Source organism: Nyctereutes procyonoides, unplaced genomic scaffold (assembly GCF_905146905.1).
Source record: "Nyctereutes procyonoides isolate TBG_1078 unplaced genomic scaffold, NYPRO_anot_genome, whole genome shotgun sequence".
Lineage (NCBI taxonomy): Eukaryota > Metazoa > Chordata > Mammalia > Carnivora > Canidae > Nyctereutes > Nyctereutes procyonoides.
Genome location: NW_026575052.1, coordinates 26,469,048 through 26,489,953, shown reverse-complemented (window position 1 = coordinate 26,489,953; position 20,906 = coordinate 26,469,048). Strand labels below are relative to the sequence as shown.

Below are 20,906 nucleotides of genomic sequence, written 5' to 3'. Positions count from 1 at the left end.
CAGTGGTAGAGTGGCTGCCTTTGGCTCAGGGCCTGAACCTGGATTCCCAGGATTGGGTTCCACGTTGGGCTCCTTGCCTGGAGCTTGCTTCTCCTTCCTCTGTGTCTCTACCTCTCTTTCTGTGTCTCTCATGAATAAATAAAATCTTTAAAAAAAAAAAACAATTTAAGACTTATTTTGGGGGGTAGAGGCAGAGGGAGAGAATCAAGCAGACTCCCAGGTGAGGGAGTAGCCAGGTAGGGCTTGATCCTACAACCAATGAGATTATGATCTGGCCTGGGTGGTTCCGTCGGTGAACTGCCCAACTCTTGATTTCGGCTCAGGTCATGATCTCAGGGTCCTGAGATGGAGCACCCCTGTCAAGCTACACGCTCAGTGCAGAGTTTGCTTGTCCCTTTCCCTCTGCTCCTCTCCCTCTTAGAACTCTTGACGCTATTTCTCTCTCTCAAAATCTTAAAAACAATTGTTTTAAGTGAATGAATAAAAAATGGACTATCTGGGTGGCTCAGCGGTTTAGTGCCCCCTTCAGCCCAGGGTCTGATCCTGGAATCCCAGGATCGAGTCCCACGTCAGGCTCCCTGCATGGAGCCTGCTTCTCCCTCTGCCTGTGTCTCTGCCTCTCTCTGTCATGAATAAATAAAACCTTTAAAAAAAAAAAAAAGACTATCTTGGAAAGAGCTGAACAGTTTCCTGGATTCAAGATATCTGAAATTCATGCAAATGTCATTTTCTGCAAATAAAATTTTGATTTCTGTGATTGAATCCTTGTTTTCTGGTGTGCAAATGGCACCATAACTTTACCTTGCTTTATCAGTATCATTCCAAAAAGATGGTAATTCATTAAAAAATTTTTTTTGGCTGGAACCCTGGGAGCATTTCTCCAGTAAGTCACTGAGAGGGCAGCCCAGGTGGCTCAGTGGTTTAGCGCCGCCTTCAGACCAGGGCATGATCCTGGAGACCCGGGATTGAGTTCCATTCCAGGCTCCCTGCATGGAGCCTGCTTCTCCCTCTGCCTGTCTCTGCCTCTTTATTTATTCACGAGAGACACAGAATCTTTAAAAATCACCGAAGAAATGCCAGCATTTAATATTTTCTCTCTGGTATCAGTAAAAGCCTAGCTTTCAATTTCTCTTAGAATACTTACATGCAGTGCAGAATATTGATCTACAGTTTATTCCCTTCTACATTGCTTGCTATTCCCAATTTTTTTTTTCTCTATGTGGTCTTTCCCATTGCAGCAGCTCCAAGATTACAACTTTGCTCCCATCCCGAGTAACTTAGTATTGAAATCCTTTTGTCTTGTCTAGTAAAGAATTGGAAAAGGCTATCTTATGAATAAAATTCAAGAGATTTTTAGAAAGCTAATAGACTCTTGCATTCGATTTGTGAGATGACCTATTAATTCTGTCCATTTATAGGCCACCCTCACCTGTCTGCTGGACTTCAAAGTCTCCCTACTGGTTTTACTATTTCCTTGTTTTGCTTGTTCTCTGCCCTGCACTGCTCCTTCCTCACCCCTACCTTGTCCATTCTCCACATAGATGCTAGCGCTATCTTTTACAATTATTGGTGCACTCCCATGTTTACCTCTTTGCTTTCTATTGCACTTAGGATAAAATATGAATTCCTCAACATGGCTTCATGAGTAGTCCCCTGACCTCTCCAACATGGGAGCACACTGTTCTACTCTCTCAGTTCCTACCTTATTAACTTCAGGAATCTTCCATCAGATCCTGAAGCTCACTGAGGTTTCTTCCTAGTTAGGCCTTTGCCTGCAATGCTGTGTTCCCATAGCTATGGAATCCTAGAAGCTTGTTCTCGGTCTCCATGCCTGGCCATGTCCTACTTTTCCCTTGACGTTTTTACTAGTGTTAGTTCCTCAGTAAGGTTTCTTCTGTCCCCTTCCACCCATCTAAATTAAGTCCTACTCATTCTCTCTCTCTCATAGCACCCTAATCTTTGAAGGCACTAACAACTTATGAAACAAATATATTGTCTTCTCCCCACTGTCAGACATAAGCTCCACAAACAGATATGTTTTGTATACCATGCAAAGTGCCCAGAGCATACTAGGTGCTCAACAAAGATCTGCAGGATGAGTAAACGATTACTCTTGCTTCTTAATTCTAATACTTGACTCTCTCCTACCTTGGAAAGTAGCCCTTAAAACTGAGAGAATGAAGTCTTGGAACCTTAGCAGCAGGTACCAATGAAAGTTGTGAAATCTTAGTCAAAAAAGGCAATAAATGTTTTATTTCTTCAATGCAAATTACTGTATTCACAAGCTAAAGAAGGTATATATATATATATATGTATATATATTTATATATGTGTGTGTGTATATATATATATTTATATATATATTTGAAATTATGGAAGACTAAAGACATGGAAAAAATCCAGCACCCCAACAAGTACGGCCAGGAAGGAAATCAGCTCTGTGATAGAACAGTTTAATGAATTACAAACAAGAAAGGGTGGGGAAGGAAGAAAAAAAAATGTGCATTGAGTTTAAGACACTGTAAAACTCAGAAGACATATTTACTATTCAAGTATAAACTCAGTAAGGACTTGGCATAAATTGAAAGGCAGCTGCTGAGGTACACCATTATAAAATAAGTTCTATGAATTTACAATTCTACCTTCCAATTTTCTGGGAGAAAAAACCAAACTCTTGAAGGTCTTCACCGGAGATCCTGAGAGGGATTAACACTTTTGATGAAGACATAGCAACAATCCATGATTGAATTTACTCTTCAAAAAACATGTATTTATTTAAAACAATAGGAATACGCGCTCTCAGACTGTCCTCTAAGAGTTTTTGAGACTGTTAGTTCAAGAGTTTCAAAGTATATTACTTCCAAAAACAATACTGATTTAAAAAAAATTTTTAACAAAAAACAAAAAACCTGATTTGATGGTACCTTAAAAATACCCTAAATACCAAATTTTCTCCAGTCTAACATTGCAATTAATTTAATAACTCCTCCTGCATTGTTAAAACATTTTTTCCTCAGAAAATGCGGGTACTGAAACTGGATAGAAACACCATGAATGTGAAAATACCACCAGTTTTCTGCAGTTAAAAAAAAACTACAATGTTCTTTGGAATCACGGAAATATCAAAAATTGGGTTTTTTTTCCACAGTCTGTGCACCTTCTTTTAGGCCCTCCATGTTGCTTGTAGCATTGACCTGTGTGGTTCTAGTTTATAGATTCAAGTCTTGCAGTGCAATATCCACGCTTAACACACCGGTGTCTCTGTGACCAATGGGGAGTTATGTTTAACCCAGAAATGCTGTTTACTTTTCCATAATGACTTCTGCCCCAGATAAAAACTTTAGAATGAGACAATACATCCTGTTAAACAATCAAATGCACCCAACATGGAGAATTCCAGGGTGGTTTCAGCACTCAGGAGGGCACGGTCTCCTAGCGTTTTTCATGGAAGGACCACAGGCCTAGCTGTTAGCACTCAGCTTTCCTTGGCCTTAAAAGGAATTTCTCAGGGCTGGCAAGTTGGGTTAGATTCTAAGAGAATTTTGTCTTTAACAAACTACCATTTTTAGCATAAAATCTGGCCATGGCTATAAGTTTCAATGTGCGCACAACTGATTAGAGATGTTTTTTTTTTTGTTTTTCTCTTCAACATTGGCTGGAATCAAGTAGAAATAAGTCCATGATGCCTCTTCACATGTGTCATGAAATATGAGAGATCTGTCTGACTCTAGACACTATTTCTTTACGACACAACGGGCAGGTCTCCAGTTGCAAGGCACAATCCATGCACAGGTCACTGAGGAGAAAGATACAAGTGCTGGTCAGGTTAATGCTTCAAAAGGGCAAACTGACAATGTGCCGACTAATCTAAAATATTAACAAGTTTGTTCAGTGAAAGTATAATCATTACACATGGTTAAAAAATGAACTAAATATATAAACCAACAATGATCCCTCTCATTTCTGATCCTCCATTTTCTTCTTCTGAGAAGTCAAAAGTTCAAGTAGATTCTTCTAGAAAGTCTTTAAAGTCTGTATGTACACAGCAAAAACTTACAGATGTGTATATATGCGTAGGGATAGAACATGGTATTTTCCCAGACAGCTATTCAGCCCAATATTAAATCCCCATTTCACACTGCAGATATGACACAAAGCCTTTATATGCCAAATTTTTCATTTGTGTGTAGTTAGTTTCACTTCTGGGTTTCTGTTCTGTTCCACTGTGCTGCCATTCTTTTTATATGCTGGGAGCAAACTATAGGCCTTTATTTTAATAGATCTTAAGATGTGGTAGGTAGGGTGGGTCCCCTCCATAACTTTTCATTTTCACAATTTTCTTGCCTTCTATCATGTAAGCTCTTAAATTAGCATTTCTATTTCCAGGAAGAAGAAAAAAAGTTGACCCAAATTAAACTTGGAGTTACGGGAAAATTGTCCCCTTTACAATACTGAGAGCTCGTTCAAGAACAGGCCCATTTACTCAAGTCTTGTACTACATTCTTTAGTATAAAGTTTAAAAGTTTTCTTTTCATAGGCACCACATATTTCTTGGTATGTATTCTCAGGCTTTTTTTTTTTTTTTGTAAAGTTTTTATTTACTCATTTAAATAATCTCTACACCCAACAGAGGGCTGGAACTCAGAGCCCCAAGATCAAGAGTTGCATGCTCCATGGATTAAGTCAGCTAGACACCCCTGGTCTGGAGAAGTTTATACAGAATCTTTTTTTTTTTTTAAAGTTTATATAGAATCTATCTATTCTCTGAAAGTTTGAAATAATTCCTGAAAGTTTGAAATAATTCATCTGTGAAACCATTTGGGCTTTGTGCTTTTGCAGGTGTGTGTGTGTGTGTGTGTGTGTGTGTGTGTCAAATGTGGCTTTGATAATCATCTTGATTTCTTTTATGGTAATAGGAATGCTTAGATTGTTCATCTCCTCCCAGGGTCAGCTCAAGTCATTCAGTTTATCCAGATTTCCTTTCTTCCTTCCTACCCCTTTAAAATTGTTGTTGCTGCAGAAAGTTGAGCTAAATTTTCTTATGATTCTAGGTTTCCTCTTTTGATTCTGTTTTGTATATATCTACTATGGAGACTGCTAATACTTAAAAATACCTGGTTCTGAGTTTTTAGATTTTAGCCCTCATTCATGAGCACGCTTTGTGTGCAAAACCACTGAGAAGGGCCAGAGAGCCCAAAGCTGAGTAAGACCAAGTACTGCTCTTTGGGATCTCAACAACCTCCCAGAGACAAAGATTAAAAAGGGTGTTGAGATATCCATTCTTTAAACTTTGCATCTGCCTGTGAGGCTCTAATAATTAAAATCTTCAAAGGTGCTCAAACTGAGAATTCCAGGCTGCAGAGTTGATGCCAAGGAACAGCCACAGGTGGAGTCACTGGGCTTTTCTTTCACAAGAGAAACTGGTAAAGCTAAGGGTGAAATGAGATACACTGCCTGCACTTCCCTTAACGGCCAATTAGATAACAACCCATTGCAAAAGTTACCAAGGCAGAGTGAAGGGCCCAGGCTGAGCCACACCTGGAGGTGATAAACTGGGGTCCATCACTCTAGGCTCTGGACCCCCAGGAGACCTAGTGACTAAAGCTCTCCCAAAAGAAAGAGCAGGGCAGGTAGAAAAAAAAGAAAGAGCAGGGCAGGGTACAGGATGAGCTGAGTTACAGGGAGCTGGTTTGGACATCACCCTCGGTACTGCTCATCCACATTCAGCACATATGGCTGGGCCAGGTTAGGGCTAGCACACTGCCCACCTTCTGTTTCCAACCTTGGTGGGGAGGCCTTCTTGGGGGGCATTGTACTTGTTACTCTTGCTGATATTTGGACACTCTTCTATAGGATCCAGGCTGCCCTCTAGTTCATCTCCTATAACTGAACTTGGTTAGATGGGATGGAGGCGTTGCCTTCTCAATGGTTGGGAGGGTAGATAGTAAGTAAATGAGAAGGCCCTAAAAATAAAATTGAAAGGGATTTCCCAAGAAGCTCATAAATATTATTAAAATCTTTACATTTTAGGGCAGCCTGGGTGGCTCAGCGGTTTAGCGCCTGCCTTCAGCCCAGGGTGTGATCCTGGAGACCCGGGATCAAGTCCCATGTCAGGCTCCCTGAGTGGAGCCTGCCTCTCCTTCTGCTTGTGTCTCTGCCTCTTTCTCTGCATCCCTCTGTGTCTCTCATGGATAAATAAATAAAATCTTAAAAAAAAAAAAATCTTTACATTTTGCGAGGTGAAAACTATTAAAATATAATACTGAGTAAAAAAAATAAAAAGAGACGCCTTCCATCAAGCAGCTTCTATTTCAGATACTTTCTGGAAGATAGCCATGTTTTCCCTGGCAAACTCTAATTTCTCAGAAATTCAGTCCACTTTGTATATAATAAACTTTATTTTTTTTTTTAAATTTTTATTTATTTATGATAGTCACGCACACAGAGAGAGAGAGAGAGAGAGGCAGAGACACAGGCAGAGGGAGAAGCAGGCTCCATGCACCGGGAGCCCGACGTGGGATTCGATCCTGGGTCTCCAGGATCGCGCCCCGGGCCAAAGGCAGGCGCCAAACCGCTGCGCCACCCAGGGATCCCTATATAATAAACTTTAATGGACAGATATGGAACTGTGGGGGATCCCTGGGTGGCTCAGCAGTTTAGCTCCTGCCTTTGGCCTAGGGCATGATCCTGGAATCCCGGGATCGAGTCCCACATCAGGCTCCCTGCATGGAGCCTGCTTCTCTCTCTGCCTGTGTCTCTGCCTCTCTCTCTCTCTCTCTCTCTGTGTGTGTCTCTCATGAATAAATAAATAAAATCTTAAAAAAAAAAAAGAAAGAAAGAAAGAAAAGAAAAAGATATGGAACTGGTAACACTGCATAGAGTCCAAGGGCAGGCAGCTCCTGGATGGGCCACAATGACAAGCAGATTACTTTGAGCTGAAAATAATCGAGGTCCTCGGTGCTAGAAAAAGTCTCAGGAAGAGACTGTACCTTCCCTACACGTGTCTAAAAAATTTTTACATAGAATACCTGTTACCAGGAAAAGAATTATTAACACACTAAGAAACTTACCTGTATAACAGGGCAACCTTTGTTTTCCAGACATCTCGTCTCACCTTCCTGCTAATGGCTTTCTTCACCTTTTTACCTCCTGACTTCTGCCCCTTTCCTTAGCTTAGGAAGACATATTTACATCATTTTGTCTGTCTTTGGAATTTCTTGTCTGTGTGGATTCCCCATATATACAAAACTAAATTTGATTTTCTCCTGTTAATCTGTAGCATATAAATTTAATTCTGAGTCTAGCTAGAGGAACTCTGGACAGAGGGAAATTTCTTCCTCTCCCATAGCTGTAAAAGCAATTCTAGAACAGAATGAAATTTTACCAAATGCAATACACAAAAGAAATGACCAAACCCTCTTACCTATGTCCACATGGCTTCAACTGTGTGTCTGCTACTTCGTCACAACACAGGGAGCAGCAGTTTTCCCGGATACTGACTTGCTTCAATAGAGCAAGACGCCTGTGCCTGAGTAGAAAGAGTAGTCTGAAACTTATTTGGTCAACACATAAATGGGCCTATTAGCAGTGATGCATATTAAATGCTTTGAAAATGCTCTGTCCATATGAAGTACACTATAGGTATTCCTTAAGCTTTGGTCAGTAAGGTTCTCGCATCTCATTTCAACCCTATAGTGATTTTCTATAGAAGAGAATGACAGAGGCAGTTATTCACATTTTGTAGACAAAGACATTGTTCATAGAAAGGATTTATGTAAGGTCACACACATGGTAAACAGATTCAGGAATCAAATTCAACTCCTGGTTCTCAGTCTAGTACTAGTTTTATTTTATTTTATTTTATTTTATTCTATTTTTTAAAAGGTTTTATTTATTCATGATAGACACACACACACACACAGAGAGAGAGAGAGAGAGAGAGAGAGAGAGAGAGGCAGAGACACAGGCAGAGGGAGAAGCAGGCTCCATGCCAGGAGCCTGATGCAGGACTTGATCCCGGGACTCCAGGATCGTGCCCTGGGCCAAAGGTAGGCGCCAAACTGCTGAGCCACCCAGGGATCCCTCTAGTTTTATTTTACCAGCAAATTTTCACCTTTAAGTCCTATAGCTCTGAGAGTTTGATGAAAAGCAGTATTTTCCCAAGAAAAATGCACACATATAAATTCCTATACAACTTCAAGGTGTTTATGATAGTCCAGCACAGACTATTCTGGAAGCCCACACACCTCGGGGTAGAACCCTTAAATTACATGTTGACCCGTCTGAAATGGAAAAGCAGACAGGCAGAACTGCTTTGCTGAAGGTGCAGACCTGGTAGCTGGGCAAGAGAGACATGAAACATTCACTCTGTTCACCTTAAGCCTAAGTCTGGAAATTCAACAATGAAGAGAGGACTAAAAACATATTCCTGCCTTCACAAAGCTTCCACTTCATGGAAGAGAGACTAGAAAGAAACTAGGTGAGAAAGCAAAACATATAGCATTTTAAGTGCTGATGAGAAGTATGAAGAAAAAGCAGGGAGAAGGATGAGGTAGTGTGTAGGAGAAGCAGGGAGATACCATTTTAAATATGGCAGTCACGGGAGGTGACACTTAAGACATGAAGGGCATGAGGGAATGAGACCTATGATATCTGAAGAGACACTATTTGTGATATTGTGATTTATTTAAAGATTTTATTTATTTATTCATGAGAGACAGAGAGAGGCAGAGACATAGGCAGAGGGAGCCCCATGGGGGACTCGATCCCAGGACCCCGGGATCAGGCCCTGACCCAAAGGCAGATGCTCAACCACTGAGCCACCCAGGCGTCCCTGATATTGTGATTTATAATAAATATACATTTGGTCTAGGTCTGGGTTCCTGGCATAGAGGTCCTAAAACCCTGGAAATTTCCTAAGAGAGGAGAGCAAAAAAGATGTTTTGTTGTGTTAATTAGGTGGATACTGAAAAGCCCCTAGGTAACCTAAGATTTGGGCTGGTTGCTTTGCCAGGGGAACCAACCCTGTAATTAGTGGGTTGGAACTTTCACTCCTCCCCCACCTCCCAGGAGGGCTGAGGGGCTGGAGGTTGACTTCAATCACTAATGACCAAAGTTCTCATCAATCATGTTTCCTTAATGAAGCCACCATAAAAACCTGTGAGGAGAGAGTTTGAAAATCTTCAAGGTTGGTGAACACGTGGAGGTTTGAGGAGAGTGGCGCGCTCACAGGGCATGCAGGCTTCTTGCCTCTTCCCACATGCCTTGCCCTCCGCATTGCTTCCATCTGTTCCTATATTATATCCTTTTATAATAAACTAGTAATCTAGTTACTAGGAAAGTAAACTATTAAGTTCTGTGAGCCACTCTAACAAATTAATCAAATCTGATGAGGGAGTCATGAGAATCTTCCATTTTTAAAATTTCTTTTTAAATTTATTTTATTAATTTATTACTTAATTTATTTTCTTCAATTTAGACCCAGTCAGAAGCACTGTAAAAATTCACACTGGCAACAGTCATCTAAAGTGGGGTTGTAGGACAGCTTTATAGGACTGAGCCCTTAACCTGTGGGATGGGATAATCTCTCCAGGTACAGAGTGTGTCAGAATTGAGTTAACTGCTTGTGGTGCTAGAAAACACACAGGCCTATTCTAGTAGCAAGAATGACCAGCACAAAGGCCCTGAGGCTAGAATCTGGATGTTTCTGGAGCAGCAAGGCCAGGGTGGCTGAATAAGGAGCATGAACAAATAGGAGATAAAATGGGGAGATAAAGGGCAGCCCCGGTGGTGCAGCGGGTTAGTGCCGCCTGCAGCCCAGGGCGTGATCCTGGAGACCCTGGGTCGAGTCCCAGGTCAGGCTCCCTGCATGGAGCCTGCTTCTCCCTCTCTGCCTGTGTCTCTGCCTCTCTCTCTGTCTCTATGTATAAACAAATAAAATATTAAAAAAAAAAGGGAGATAAAATCAGAGAAATAACAAAGGAGAGGAAGGGACAAATCGTTTACAGCCTACAAGGTCACAGCAAGAATTTAAGTTTTCACCTTAAGTGAAATGAAAAGCCACTAGAGTCTTTTGAGCAGAAAAGGGCACAATCTGATTTAAGCTGTAACAAAATCATTCTGGAGGCTGTGTTGAATAGACTGAAGGGGATCCAGGCAGAAGCTAAATGTCAGGGCAAAAATGATACACGTAGGAAATGATGGCAGCTTGGACAATGGTGGCTGCAGTAAGAGTGACAAGAAGTAGCTGGATTTGGGATACATTCAGAAGGCCCAGCCCCCAGGGTGGCTGAGGGATAGGATGTAGGGAACAGCAGAAAGTATGGTGTCAAAGGTAACTCTGGGATTGTGGCCAGGGAACCTAGAATGATAATGGAGTTATTAACGAATGAAAGTAGCCAGCAGTTCTACAATCCTGGCCTCCAGTGGATGACTATTGTGGCTGAGAGGGGATATGGTTCGTCACTGTACCCTTGCTTTCTTTTGCATTTGAAGTTCCTCCTAATAAAAAGGTTGAGAGGAGGGATAAAAAAAGAATGAATGAAGGAGAATTAGAGACAGTGAGTATATACCATATAGAATTTAAAAGTTCCCAATTAGTCACAGGGCGATGATCTCCCACCAGGAAGCCAGAAAGGAATATATTCCAATGAGTAAACAGATACATGGAAAACTTAGGCACATCCACACCTAATGCTACAATCTGTAATGAGGTGCAACTGTAATGTTAAAGGGGTACAAGGTAGCAGCAGGAGGTTCACTTGGCCTCCACTGATTCTTTTGTTGGTGCCACTCAGAGACAATGCAAGGTGAGGTCGTCCTAGCCTCTAACACCGCTCTCATTTAGGGCTGTCTGCACCTGGTGTCAAGCTGACAGGCAACTAAGAGACTACATAGAACCTGCCCGTAAAAGACTTTTTATAGGTGATACCTATTGCCATCTGACTTTTTTTCTTTTAAAGATTTTATTTATTTATTTATTTGAGAGAGAGAGAAAGAGAGAGAGTGAGAGAGAGAGAGTGCAAGAGCACAAGCAGGGGGAGGGACAAGGGAGAGGGAGAAGCAGACTCCTTGATGAGTAGGGAGCCCAACAAAGGGCTGGATCCCAAGACCCTGGGATCATGACCTGAGTGGAAAGCAGATGTTTAAGGCAGTCATGCACCCTGTCATCTGACTTGCAAAGTTTAATTCTGCAGGGGTGGTTCACTAAGTGCTGGAGCAGTGTGAACTATGGCCAGCCTCCAGGGGAGCTCTTGGGTTCTGCATTCCCCTTTCAGGGTGTATGGCACAAGGCAGGCCTAATGCCAGGCTACATCCAAGAAGACAGGCTAAGTAAAAAGGAATGAGGCAGGACAGACGTGCAAGGTATCATCACTTCATATGTTCACCAAAAGGAATTTAAAATTCAGAATCTCTGTCAGACACCAAGCCACGTGGCAGGGAAGTTCTAGGAGTGAACCTCAGGTTCCTGAGCTGGCATGTACGTGGCCCTTCTGCTCCTGCCATATCATAGAGGTTCTATTGTAGCAGGCAATGCTGCTGGGTCACCATGTGACATTTTCTGGTTCATTGGAAACTGGTGAGCCACTTTTGGCCTTGAGACACCTAGTCCAAGGTGAAGCACAGCCCAGAAGGACTGTTTACAGTCCTGCTTTCTTAGCCACAACAGGAGCTAGGATTACAACACTGTGTTACAGATACCTTCAGGGGCATGACGGCTCAACCCTGGCTCCACAGTAGCCAGTGGGACCTCCTTGAGTGCTGACAGATTCTGTCACTGATCTGACCCAAGTGGGGTTACTAGCAGGGATGCTCTTTCTCACATAGGCCCAGAAAGCTGCTCTGTTAAAAAATGATAACCTTTGGCTCATATGGTCAAATAAGCTCCAAGCTGAGGTCATTACTAGGAAGTGTCTGGAGTCTCTCCTAGCTTAAGGAACAGACCACGTTTATCACAGAGGAAGAAAAGCAGGTATTCATCCAGGAGACAATGCTGATCACAGTTTTTAGAAAAGCGGGGCTGTGGAATTTTATCCAAGATGGCATTCTCTATCCTAATGGCTGCAGAGCAGTGTTGGCATCTTTGCCACAATGGCTAAACCCAACAGGAAGTCTATTTCAACAAATCCCAAAGTTAACAGCACATCTGTTAAAAGATATACTTGATTTCCTAATGTTTAGGACTTTTCATTGACCTTCAGGTAAAGTTAGTTGAGGGGGTTTTTTTGTGTATGTTCATGTGTTATGTTGTCTGGTTTTTATACCAATGTTATTTAGTTCATAAAATTATTTGGAAGTGCTTTTTCTTCCTGGGTTCTGTAACATTTTAAATAGTAATGAAGTTATCTGTTACTTAAAACTTTGGTGGAAATCTCTTGTGAAACCACCTGGGTCTGGTGGTTTTGGGGGACATACCCCTTACTTTGATTCAATTAATTTTGTAATAACTGGTTTGTATCTCTTTGAGTAATTTATATTTCCTAGGAGGTCATCCATTTTACTCAAGTTTTCAAAATTATTTAAAAACTCAGGCTTTAAAACAAACAAACAAACAAATAAAAACTCAGGTTTTAAAAATTATTTAAAAGCTGAAAAAAAGTCTCAAGGAACTGTTTCAGCTTCTCACGAAATGCGGTGAAAGTCTGCAGACAGCCTAAGTGGTCTCCTTACCTTGGCAAAATGATTTTCTCTTCAGCTGTTAGGAAGGCGTAGTCATTAAAAGTGCTAAATTTCATAGATGGTGGATATTTGAATGGTTTAGCTCCAAAATTGAACTCACATTGTTGATATGACATGAAACTAGCTGCAGCAAAAAATCCAGATCTAGAAATAAAAACAATGACAGAGGTCAAGAGAATTCATGAAAACAAAGTAATACTCATACACAAAGTGGTTTTTAGATGTTGTACCCTAGCAGAAAGGAGGGTGACAGATTCTGTTTACTAAACTAGATAGGGCTGTGACCCTGACACTATCCTGCCCTCATCTTCCATATCAAACTTTGGGACCGTTTTAAGTATGATCAAATGGGCCCCCAATGACTCAAAATAAAATTATTTCTCATTACAACTGACCATATAAGTGGACAAAGTCTTTTTCTGGAGAAAAGTGAATTCCACGTATCTACTCAAATTTTTGACTAAGGAAAGCTACTTACACAGTAGATGAAAAGACTTGCTTCTCAGGAGGCAGCTGGTTGCCATTTAAAAAGAAGATCATTTGCTTTTCATTCAAGTCTAACAGAAATCCTACTGTGTCTCCTAGAGGATAAAGTGGAACATTATTAGGGTAAGGGTTTACTACTGCCAGGGTTCTGCTCAGTGTCTCAAGCGTTAAATACATCACTGTATAAATCTGTAGCTATGTATTTTTCTTTTTTTTTTTTAAGGCTTTTTTTAAATCTTTATTTATTTATGATAGTCACAGAGAGAGAGAGAGAGAGAGAGAGGCAGAGACACAGGCAGAGGGAGAAGCAGGCTCCATGCACCGGGAGCCCGACGTGGGATTCGATCCCGGGTCTCCAGGATCGCGCCCTGGGCCAAAGGCAGGCACCAAACCGCTGCGCCACCCACGGATCCCTGTAGCTATGTATTAACACATTCACCTTCCTCACTTTTTCTACAGCTGATCTAATACTTTAATGTACCATTAAGAAGAAAATGCTGCCAATTAATGTGTGACAAACTATCAATTTTAGGTTTCACCTCAATTTCAAAGATGTTAGAATGTGGAAAAATGTGCATTTTGGGATCGGTGAAATATGGCCAGGTCCAAATCCTGTGCTTCCTTGCCTCTCCACTGAGTAACAGCTCCCAGAGATAACAACTGCTCAAAAGCATGTTAAAAAAAAAAAAAAAATCATTCATCCGCACTCAAAGTTTCTGCCTTTTAAACTGTCAAAGATGGGCGGCCCAGGTGGCTCAGCGGTTTAGCGCCACCTTCAGCCCAGGGCCTGATGCTGGAGATCCGGGATTGAGTCCCATGTCAGGCTTCCTGCAGGGAGCCTGCTTCTCCCTCTGCCTGTGTCTCTCTTAATAAATAAATAAAATCATAAAAAAATTAACTGTTAAAAATAATAAACACATGAAATTATACAGTGATGACAAGAAATATGGATACTCAAAGCTGGTGGAGGAGAATCTGTCGATAGATGGCAAAAGCCTTGAAGTTCTATATCCCCCAAGCCAAAGAAGTTTCCCTTCCAGGGGTTTATCCTGAGAAAGCCAGAATGGTTTGTAATATTTTTTGAATCATAATTTTCAAAAGCAAAAATCTAATTGTCCAACCCCTTGGGAGCATTGGTTGATATAGTATAATGATATAATGGGTTATTGAAAAATCCATTAAAAATAATGTTATTTAATAATCTGGAAAGCTGCTCAAGGCATATATAACAACAGCAAAAAATATACCAAATTTTAAGTGTTTAAAAAAAAAATTAGAGGTGCCTGGTTGGCTTAGTTGGTTAGGCGTCTGCCTTTGGCTCAGGTCATGATCTCAGGGTCCTGGGATAGAGCCACACATTGGTGGTGGTGGTAGTGGTGTGTGTGTGGGGTCCCTGCTCAGCAGGGAGTTTGCTTGTCCCTCTCCCTCTGCCTGCTGCTCCCCCTACTTGTGCTCTCTGTCAAATAAATAAAATCTTTAAAAAAAATTATAAGGGATTTTCAGTTTGCTTTTCTATTTTTCAAATTTTTATGCTAAATGTATTACTTCAGTAATCCTTTTCAAAATTATTAAAAACACAAGTGAGGCAGTCTTTGTAGACAGTGCTTCCATCTTCAGGTCTGCTAAATGGAGAGCTTTTATGTTCCTTTAAGAACCTGCCAGCTGTTAAAATGAGGGCTTATATTGGCTTTTCAGGTTTCTCTTTTCCCATACTATCATTTGAGCTAATTAGGTGGAGCCATCCCCTCACAGCAGTGGTCAGATTCCTGTTCTCTTAGCATGCCTTTAAAGTCAGTTGACATCCATAATGCTATCGGTGCAGGAAACCGAGACAGAGATGCTTAGAGAAGGAGTGGAGTTCTTTCCCCAATATTGTTCCATGCTGAGGGTAAAATCTTTCCAGAGGTTCTATCCCCTACCATATGTCTCTACATCTTCAAAATGAAGTAGGACCATTAGAAGGCCTCCCAAGAATACTATCCTCCAGTGCAATGGTGCCATAGCAGGGGGAAGCCTGTTTTCACTGTATTTAGTTGGGGATAAAAAGATTCAACAATCTTAAACCCTTTAACAAACTGTATGACTGTAACTTTGCTGCTTGAATCTTTCCTTAATAAATTATTTTCATGGGTCTAAGGCATTGGATACTGCAAAATGGATGGAATGAACACTGATTGGGTCAAAAGAGACCATAAGTTGATAAAATATATTCCTGCTAAAATCCTAGAGCCATGATTGACAGTCCTGGCAGTATGCGCCTCCTGCAGCATCCCAAGCCTGAGGTCTGGAGAATGGAAGCTGGGCAGGTATGTTTAAGGCTTAAAGTTCTCAAGTGGTCCTTAAAAGCTTCTCTAGAAGGGCCCAGAATGTGGCAGAAGAGTGCCTTTTCCCCAGCCATCTTTACTCTGAAAAATCTTCATTTTACTGGCATTACAATTTCAGCATCCTCAGTATTTCCCTGGATGCTGTGATTCAAAGCATGTACCCAGAGGGATACCTGGCTAGCTCAGTCAGTGGAGTGTTCTACTCTTGATCTTGGGGTCGTTGAGTTCAATAAAATGGCACTCATATTAATCTTATCATTTCCCCCCCTAAATTAAGGATTTTATAATCTGAAATGATTTTGCTAAAGGAAGGGCCCCACCAGAGGTGAACTTATCAGAATACTGGTCACATCCATGACAGGGAATACAAAGGCTCATATCCCTTTTTCACATAAAATCTTTTTCCATTAAAATATTTTAAGGCCTAACATAATAAATGCCTCATCATAACCAGATCTTAATCTAGTCAATAAATTCATGACAGAGAGGAATGAATACCTTCTTTCCAGCACGGGTGTAGGTGAGGCTTACTTCTGGCATTGTACCAAATCAGCTGCCGGCAGCCATCGTATGCACAGGAGTATTCATCGTCCCAATGCCGTAGCCTTCCTGGAGGGAGACAGGGCCCAGAAAATTAGTAAGCTCTGCCTGCTGTGTTCAGGGAAAAGACGGTGCGTCTTTGTAACCATTAATCTGGTGGTTGGAATTTGAAGCTTTTTGGATGAAGGGAGCCTATGGTTCTTAGAAGATACTAAATTCTGATGTGGCCTGGTTCTCTGTGACTAGATAATGGCTTTACCAACAAATATCTTCCAAGTTTTCACATTTGTTAGTTCACTGAATCACTAACATTTTGAGGCTGGTGCCATCAGACTCCACTTTAAGGGGAAATAAAGGCTCTGAGGGGTCAAACATGTTGCCGAAGGACAAATCATTACTCAGAAAGTCTGGACACTGGAATCTTCTGATTCCAAGACCAGTGTGCTTTCCACTTCATTGCAGCTGGGCAAACACCTTTCTTGCATGTAGTAGACTTCACAAGAACCACAAGCTCAGAAATGTCAAAACTGGAGACGAGAAAGGTTATAGTGGATAATCAGCTAATAGCTATTCTGAGGTAGGCTCAACTGGAGCATTATATAGGTCCTTGGCAGCTTCTTTTGATTACCTATTGCCTTTTAATTATTTCAGTTATTTTATTGTTAAAAGGGTGGAGGGATATTAAATTAAGTGCTTATGAAAAAATAGAACAGAAGCAGCATGCATATCAGACAATTGCTATCTTCCTTCAAAGGCCAAAGGTGAAAGATTGTTAGTGGAGAAAAGGATTGAAAATGTGGGCCAAATCCAAGTAAGATCTCAGGTCCTGGTGATGCTCTGCTTGTTCTTTCTTTTCTTTTTTTGAAGATTTATTTATTTATTCATGACACAGAGAGAGAGAGACAGAGAGACAGAGAGAGACATAGAGTGAGAAGCAGGCTCCTTGCAGACAGCCCCAGTACAGGACTTGATCCCAGATCCTGGGATTACACCCTCACACCCTGAGCTGAAGGCAGACGCTCAACCGCTGAGCCACCCAGGCGTCCGTTTTTAAAATTTTTATTTAAAGATTTTATTTATTTATTTATTTATTTATTTATTTATTTATTTATTTATTTATTTGAGAGAGAGAGAGAGAGAGAGAGAGAGAGAGAGAGAGAGAGAGAGAGACAGGCAGAGGAAGAGAACCAGGCTCAATGCAGGGAGCCCAACGTGGGACTCGATCCCGGGTCTCCAGGATCAGGCCCTGGACTGAAGGTGGTGCTAAACCGCTGAGCCACCAGGGCTGCCCTCCCCCTCCTCCTTTTTTTTTTTAAAGATTTTATTTATTTATTCATGAGACACACACAAGAGAGAGGCAGAGACATAGGCAGAGGGAGAAGCAGGCTCCCTGTGGGGAGCCTGATGCAGGACTTGATCCCAGGACCCCGGGATCATGACCGTGAGCCAAAGGCAGATGCTCAACCACTGAGCCACCCAGGTGCTCCTGGTCTGCTTGTTCTATGGGGATAAACAATGTGGTGAGGAGATCGAATCCACTTTTTTTTTTGGTAGGCTCCACGCTCACCATGGGGCTTGAATTTATGACCCTGAGATTGACTTGCATGCTCTATTGACTGAGCCAGTCAGATGCTCCAGTGAGGAGATCAATTGGAAAAAAGGCTCGAACATGTTCCTTGCACTACAATATACTGAATTCTGATGAGTGCTCTCCAAAGAGAAGCTTCTGAACTAGCTGTTATAAATGCATTATGCAGACTATTTTTTTTAAATTTTGTTTATTCATGAGAGACACAGAGAGAGGCAGAGACATAGGCAGAGGGAGAAGCAGGCTCCATGCAAGGAACCCGATGTGGGACTCGATTCCGGAACCCCAGGATTACCCCCTGAGCCGAAGGCAGACACTCAACTGCTGAGCCACCCAGGCGTCCCTATGCAGACTATTCACGACTTAAATAAATTTGCATCTTCCTGTCTGTAGGCAGAGAAGAAATTCATCAGTTTACTTAGAACACCTTGCTCCCTTCAAAGCCTGAACAAGTAATAAACTTATTTTTTATTTTATGGGTGTTGGATATAGGCAAAAGACAATTCTTTTCTACCTTTACTTTCTAATGTCCTAGGAAGTCCTCAATGGAACAACTGATAGAAATTTCTAGAAGATTCCTAGCCACAAGAATTGGTTAATAGCAGACCTCACCATGCAATGTCTTCCATATCTGGATAAATTTCACAGTAGAAGTGGTATTGTGGGACAAAGGTGGAGCTCTATTAATTTCAACCACAGATCTCTACAGACTAAGAAGTAGGTGTTTCTGCCAAGCAGAGATGCACTTTAAAAATTCCTTTGAGCTGACATCTCAGAGAACAATCTAGATGTACTACACCCTCTGTCAACCTGAAAACATTTCCAGCAGGGCTAACTATGGTTTCTGCTGGCTGAGACAGGTAAATGAGAGGACAGGGTAGCTAACTTAGTACTTGGGAGTGATAATTTTGATCTGCTTGTTTATGGTCACATATATTACATATATTTTAGTCATGGAAACATTATTAAAAACAAAGTTTTATCCATAACTGTCATTCACGAAATATTTTGAACCCCTGTCCATGTGGTGACACGATCCTTTTTTCTGCTGTCCAGCATCCTAACCGCTTCCTGTTTTATGTAATGTAATGAAGATACAGGGTCCTGCCTCCTGCTCTGGAGGTGGAAGGGTAGGTTGGCCAACTGGATTGTTCTAATAGACACCCAGTATGGTATGAGTGACCCCACACAAAGGGATGGTTAGGACTGATTTGTGGCAGAAGTGTTGGCATCCTGGCCTTTTTTTTTTTTTTTTTTAAGATTTTATTTATTCATTCATAAGAGACACAGAAAGAAAGGCAGAGATACAAGCAGAGGGAGGAGAAGCAGGCTCCATGCGGAGAGCCTGAATGTGGGACTCCATCCCAGGAATCCGGGATCATTCCCTGAGCCAAAGGCAAATGCTCAACCACTGGGCCACTCAGGCGTCCTTCACTCTTCTCATCTTTAAATGGGGAGAACACCTTTCCCCCAGGTGTTCAAATTCTTGAAAAGATTAGAGATAGCATATAAAAGATTTGTGGTAGATGCTCACGAGAGGGCAAAAGGTATTTCAGATAACTTAAGATGCACCCTTAAAGATTTGCTCCACCGAAACCTCCATAAAAATACACAAGATAAACTATTCTGTGGGTGACCTGAACAAGGACTACCGTTAAGATTCTCATTTTAATGCTCTGTCTCTGAGTCTGACACTTTAAACACTGAAGCCCAAGCAGTAAGAGTTAAAGCAAGAGGCACTGTGAATAAACCTCAAGTCTTTAGAAACTGGGTATTTCTAGGGATGACTTATTCCATAAAACCACACCCTGTCTATACAGGCACAAAGATTCAGAATTACCAGAACAATGTCTATTTGAAGCAAAGTTTTCAGTTTGGCAACATGATTAAAATCCTACATTTGGGGAAAGAGATAACAGACTCCATTGATTTCTAACAGGGAACCAACCTGTGCTTGGATCGGGGTAAATATATATTTTTGTTTTTTAAAGAAAGGAATTCAAAGTCTATCAGACAATTTAGAGAATAGGAAAACATCTTCTTAAGCCTCTTAATTTGAGGAGCCAAAGTTTCTCCAACTATATGGGAGAAATCAGTTTAATCTACCGACAAAATGATCCAGCTTCACTGATCAATAAAAAAAATTTTAGTCATTCAGAATCATATATACTACACATAGATCTGTGGTGTGTTTGCTGCCAAATGAAGAGAAACAAATGTTATATCAAAGCTTTCCCCCCAAAGGAATCCATCTTTCTTCTAGTTCTGGAACAATTTTTTTTTTTTTAAGATTTTATTTATTTATTCATGAGAGACACAGAGAGAGAGGCAGAGACACAGGTAGAAGGAGAAGCAGGCCCCATGCAGGGAACCCAACATGGGACTTGATCCCGGGTTTCCAGGATCACATCCTGGGCTGAAGGTGGTGCTAAACCGCTCAGCCACCCGGGGCCGCCCAGGAACAATTTTTTTTTTTACATCCAAATGAAAAGTCTAGCCAATTCTCTGAGATTCTTCCCATTTTCAAATGCAAAGAGAACAGGAAGGAGCCTGAATTGTAGTTTGAGATTCTTTAGGTCCTTCCCTCAGTCTCAGTTTTCTCATCTGGGAAATGGAAATTCTGAAAGTAAAAAAACTGTGGTGGGAATCAGACTACTGGCTCTAAGATAGTGGTCTGGAAATGAAGCCCCTTTTCCCACCCAAGTCCTAAAAAACTGTCTTCAGGATATCCTTTGGGGCAGGCCGTCAGGGTAACTGATACTACCTGCTTTAAAGCAGATGAGAACTAAGGTGAGAACTAAGAGACTAATTGGCATTGTTCTCCAGACCCACACACTTCTAACTTTTATGGTGCCACAATCAAGCCCCACGCATCCAGGTTTTAATTAAGGCCCAGTCAATGAGGAAGCCCTTCATCAGGGAAATTTCCCAATGAAAGCAATCACAGACTGGGCTCTAGTCTCCATCCTGGACAAGAATCTGACCTCTTCACTCGCCCTCTTCCTCCAGTTGTCTCTCCAACAAGGAATTTAGCAACACACAGTTCCAAGATGCTATACAGCTTTGCTGAAAGGACCCTTCTGAAACTATGCTTCTGACAGGCAAGCTCAGTTTGGTTCACGTCTAAAACCCATCCTAGGACCTTACCTATGGGAGACTATTGTTTAGATTAACAAAGTAATTCAAGGGGTGTTCCAGTTCGAAGAGTAAAAATCCTGTGTCCACAAAATATTCCAGATCAAAACTGGATTAATTCCAAACAGCTTAAAATTGCAATAACACAAGAAGGA

The 20,906-nt window shown here is 41.4% G+C and overlaps 1 protein-coding gene across 1 annotated transcript in view; it reads right to left on the bottom strand.

The window, feature by feature from the left end:
* Positions 1–2,435: 2,435 nt before the first annotated feature.
* Positions 2,436–20,906, bottom strand: part of RSPRY1 (ring finger and SPRY domain containing 1) — a 47,094-nt gene continuing 28,623 nt past the window's right edge. Inside the window, 6 exon segments of the mRNA XM_055332220.1 lie at positions 2,436–3,796; positions 7,424–7,528; positions 12,670–12,822; positions 13,157–13,259; positions 15,987–16,082; positions 16,085–16,097. Of these exon segments, the coding sequence (XP_055188195.1) occupies positions 3,700–3,796; positions 7,424–7,528; positions 12,670–12,822; positions 13,157–13,259; positions 15,987–16,082; positions 16,085–16,097 (567 nt within the window). The 3' untranslated portion in view covers positions 2,436–3,699.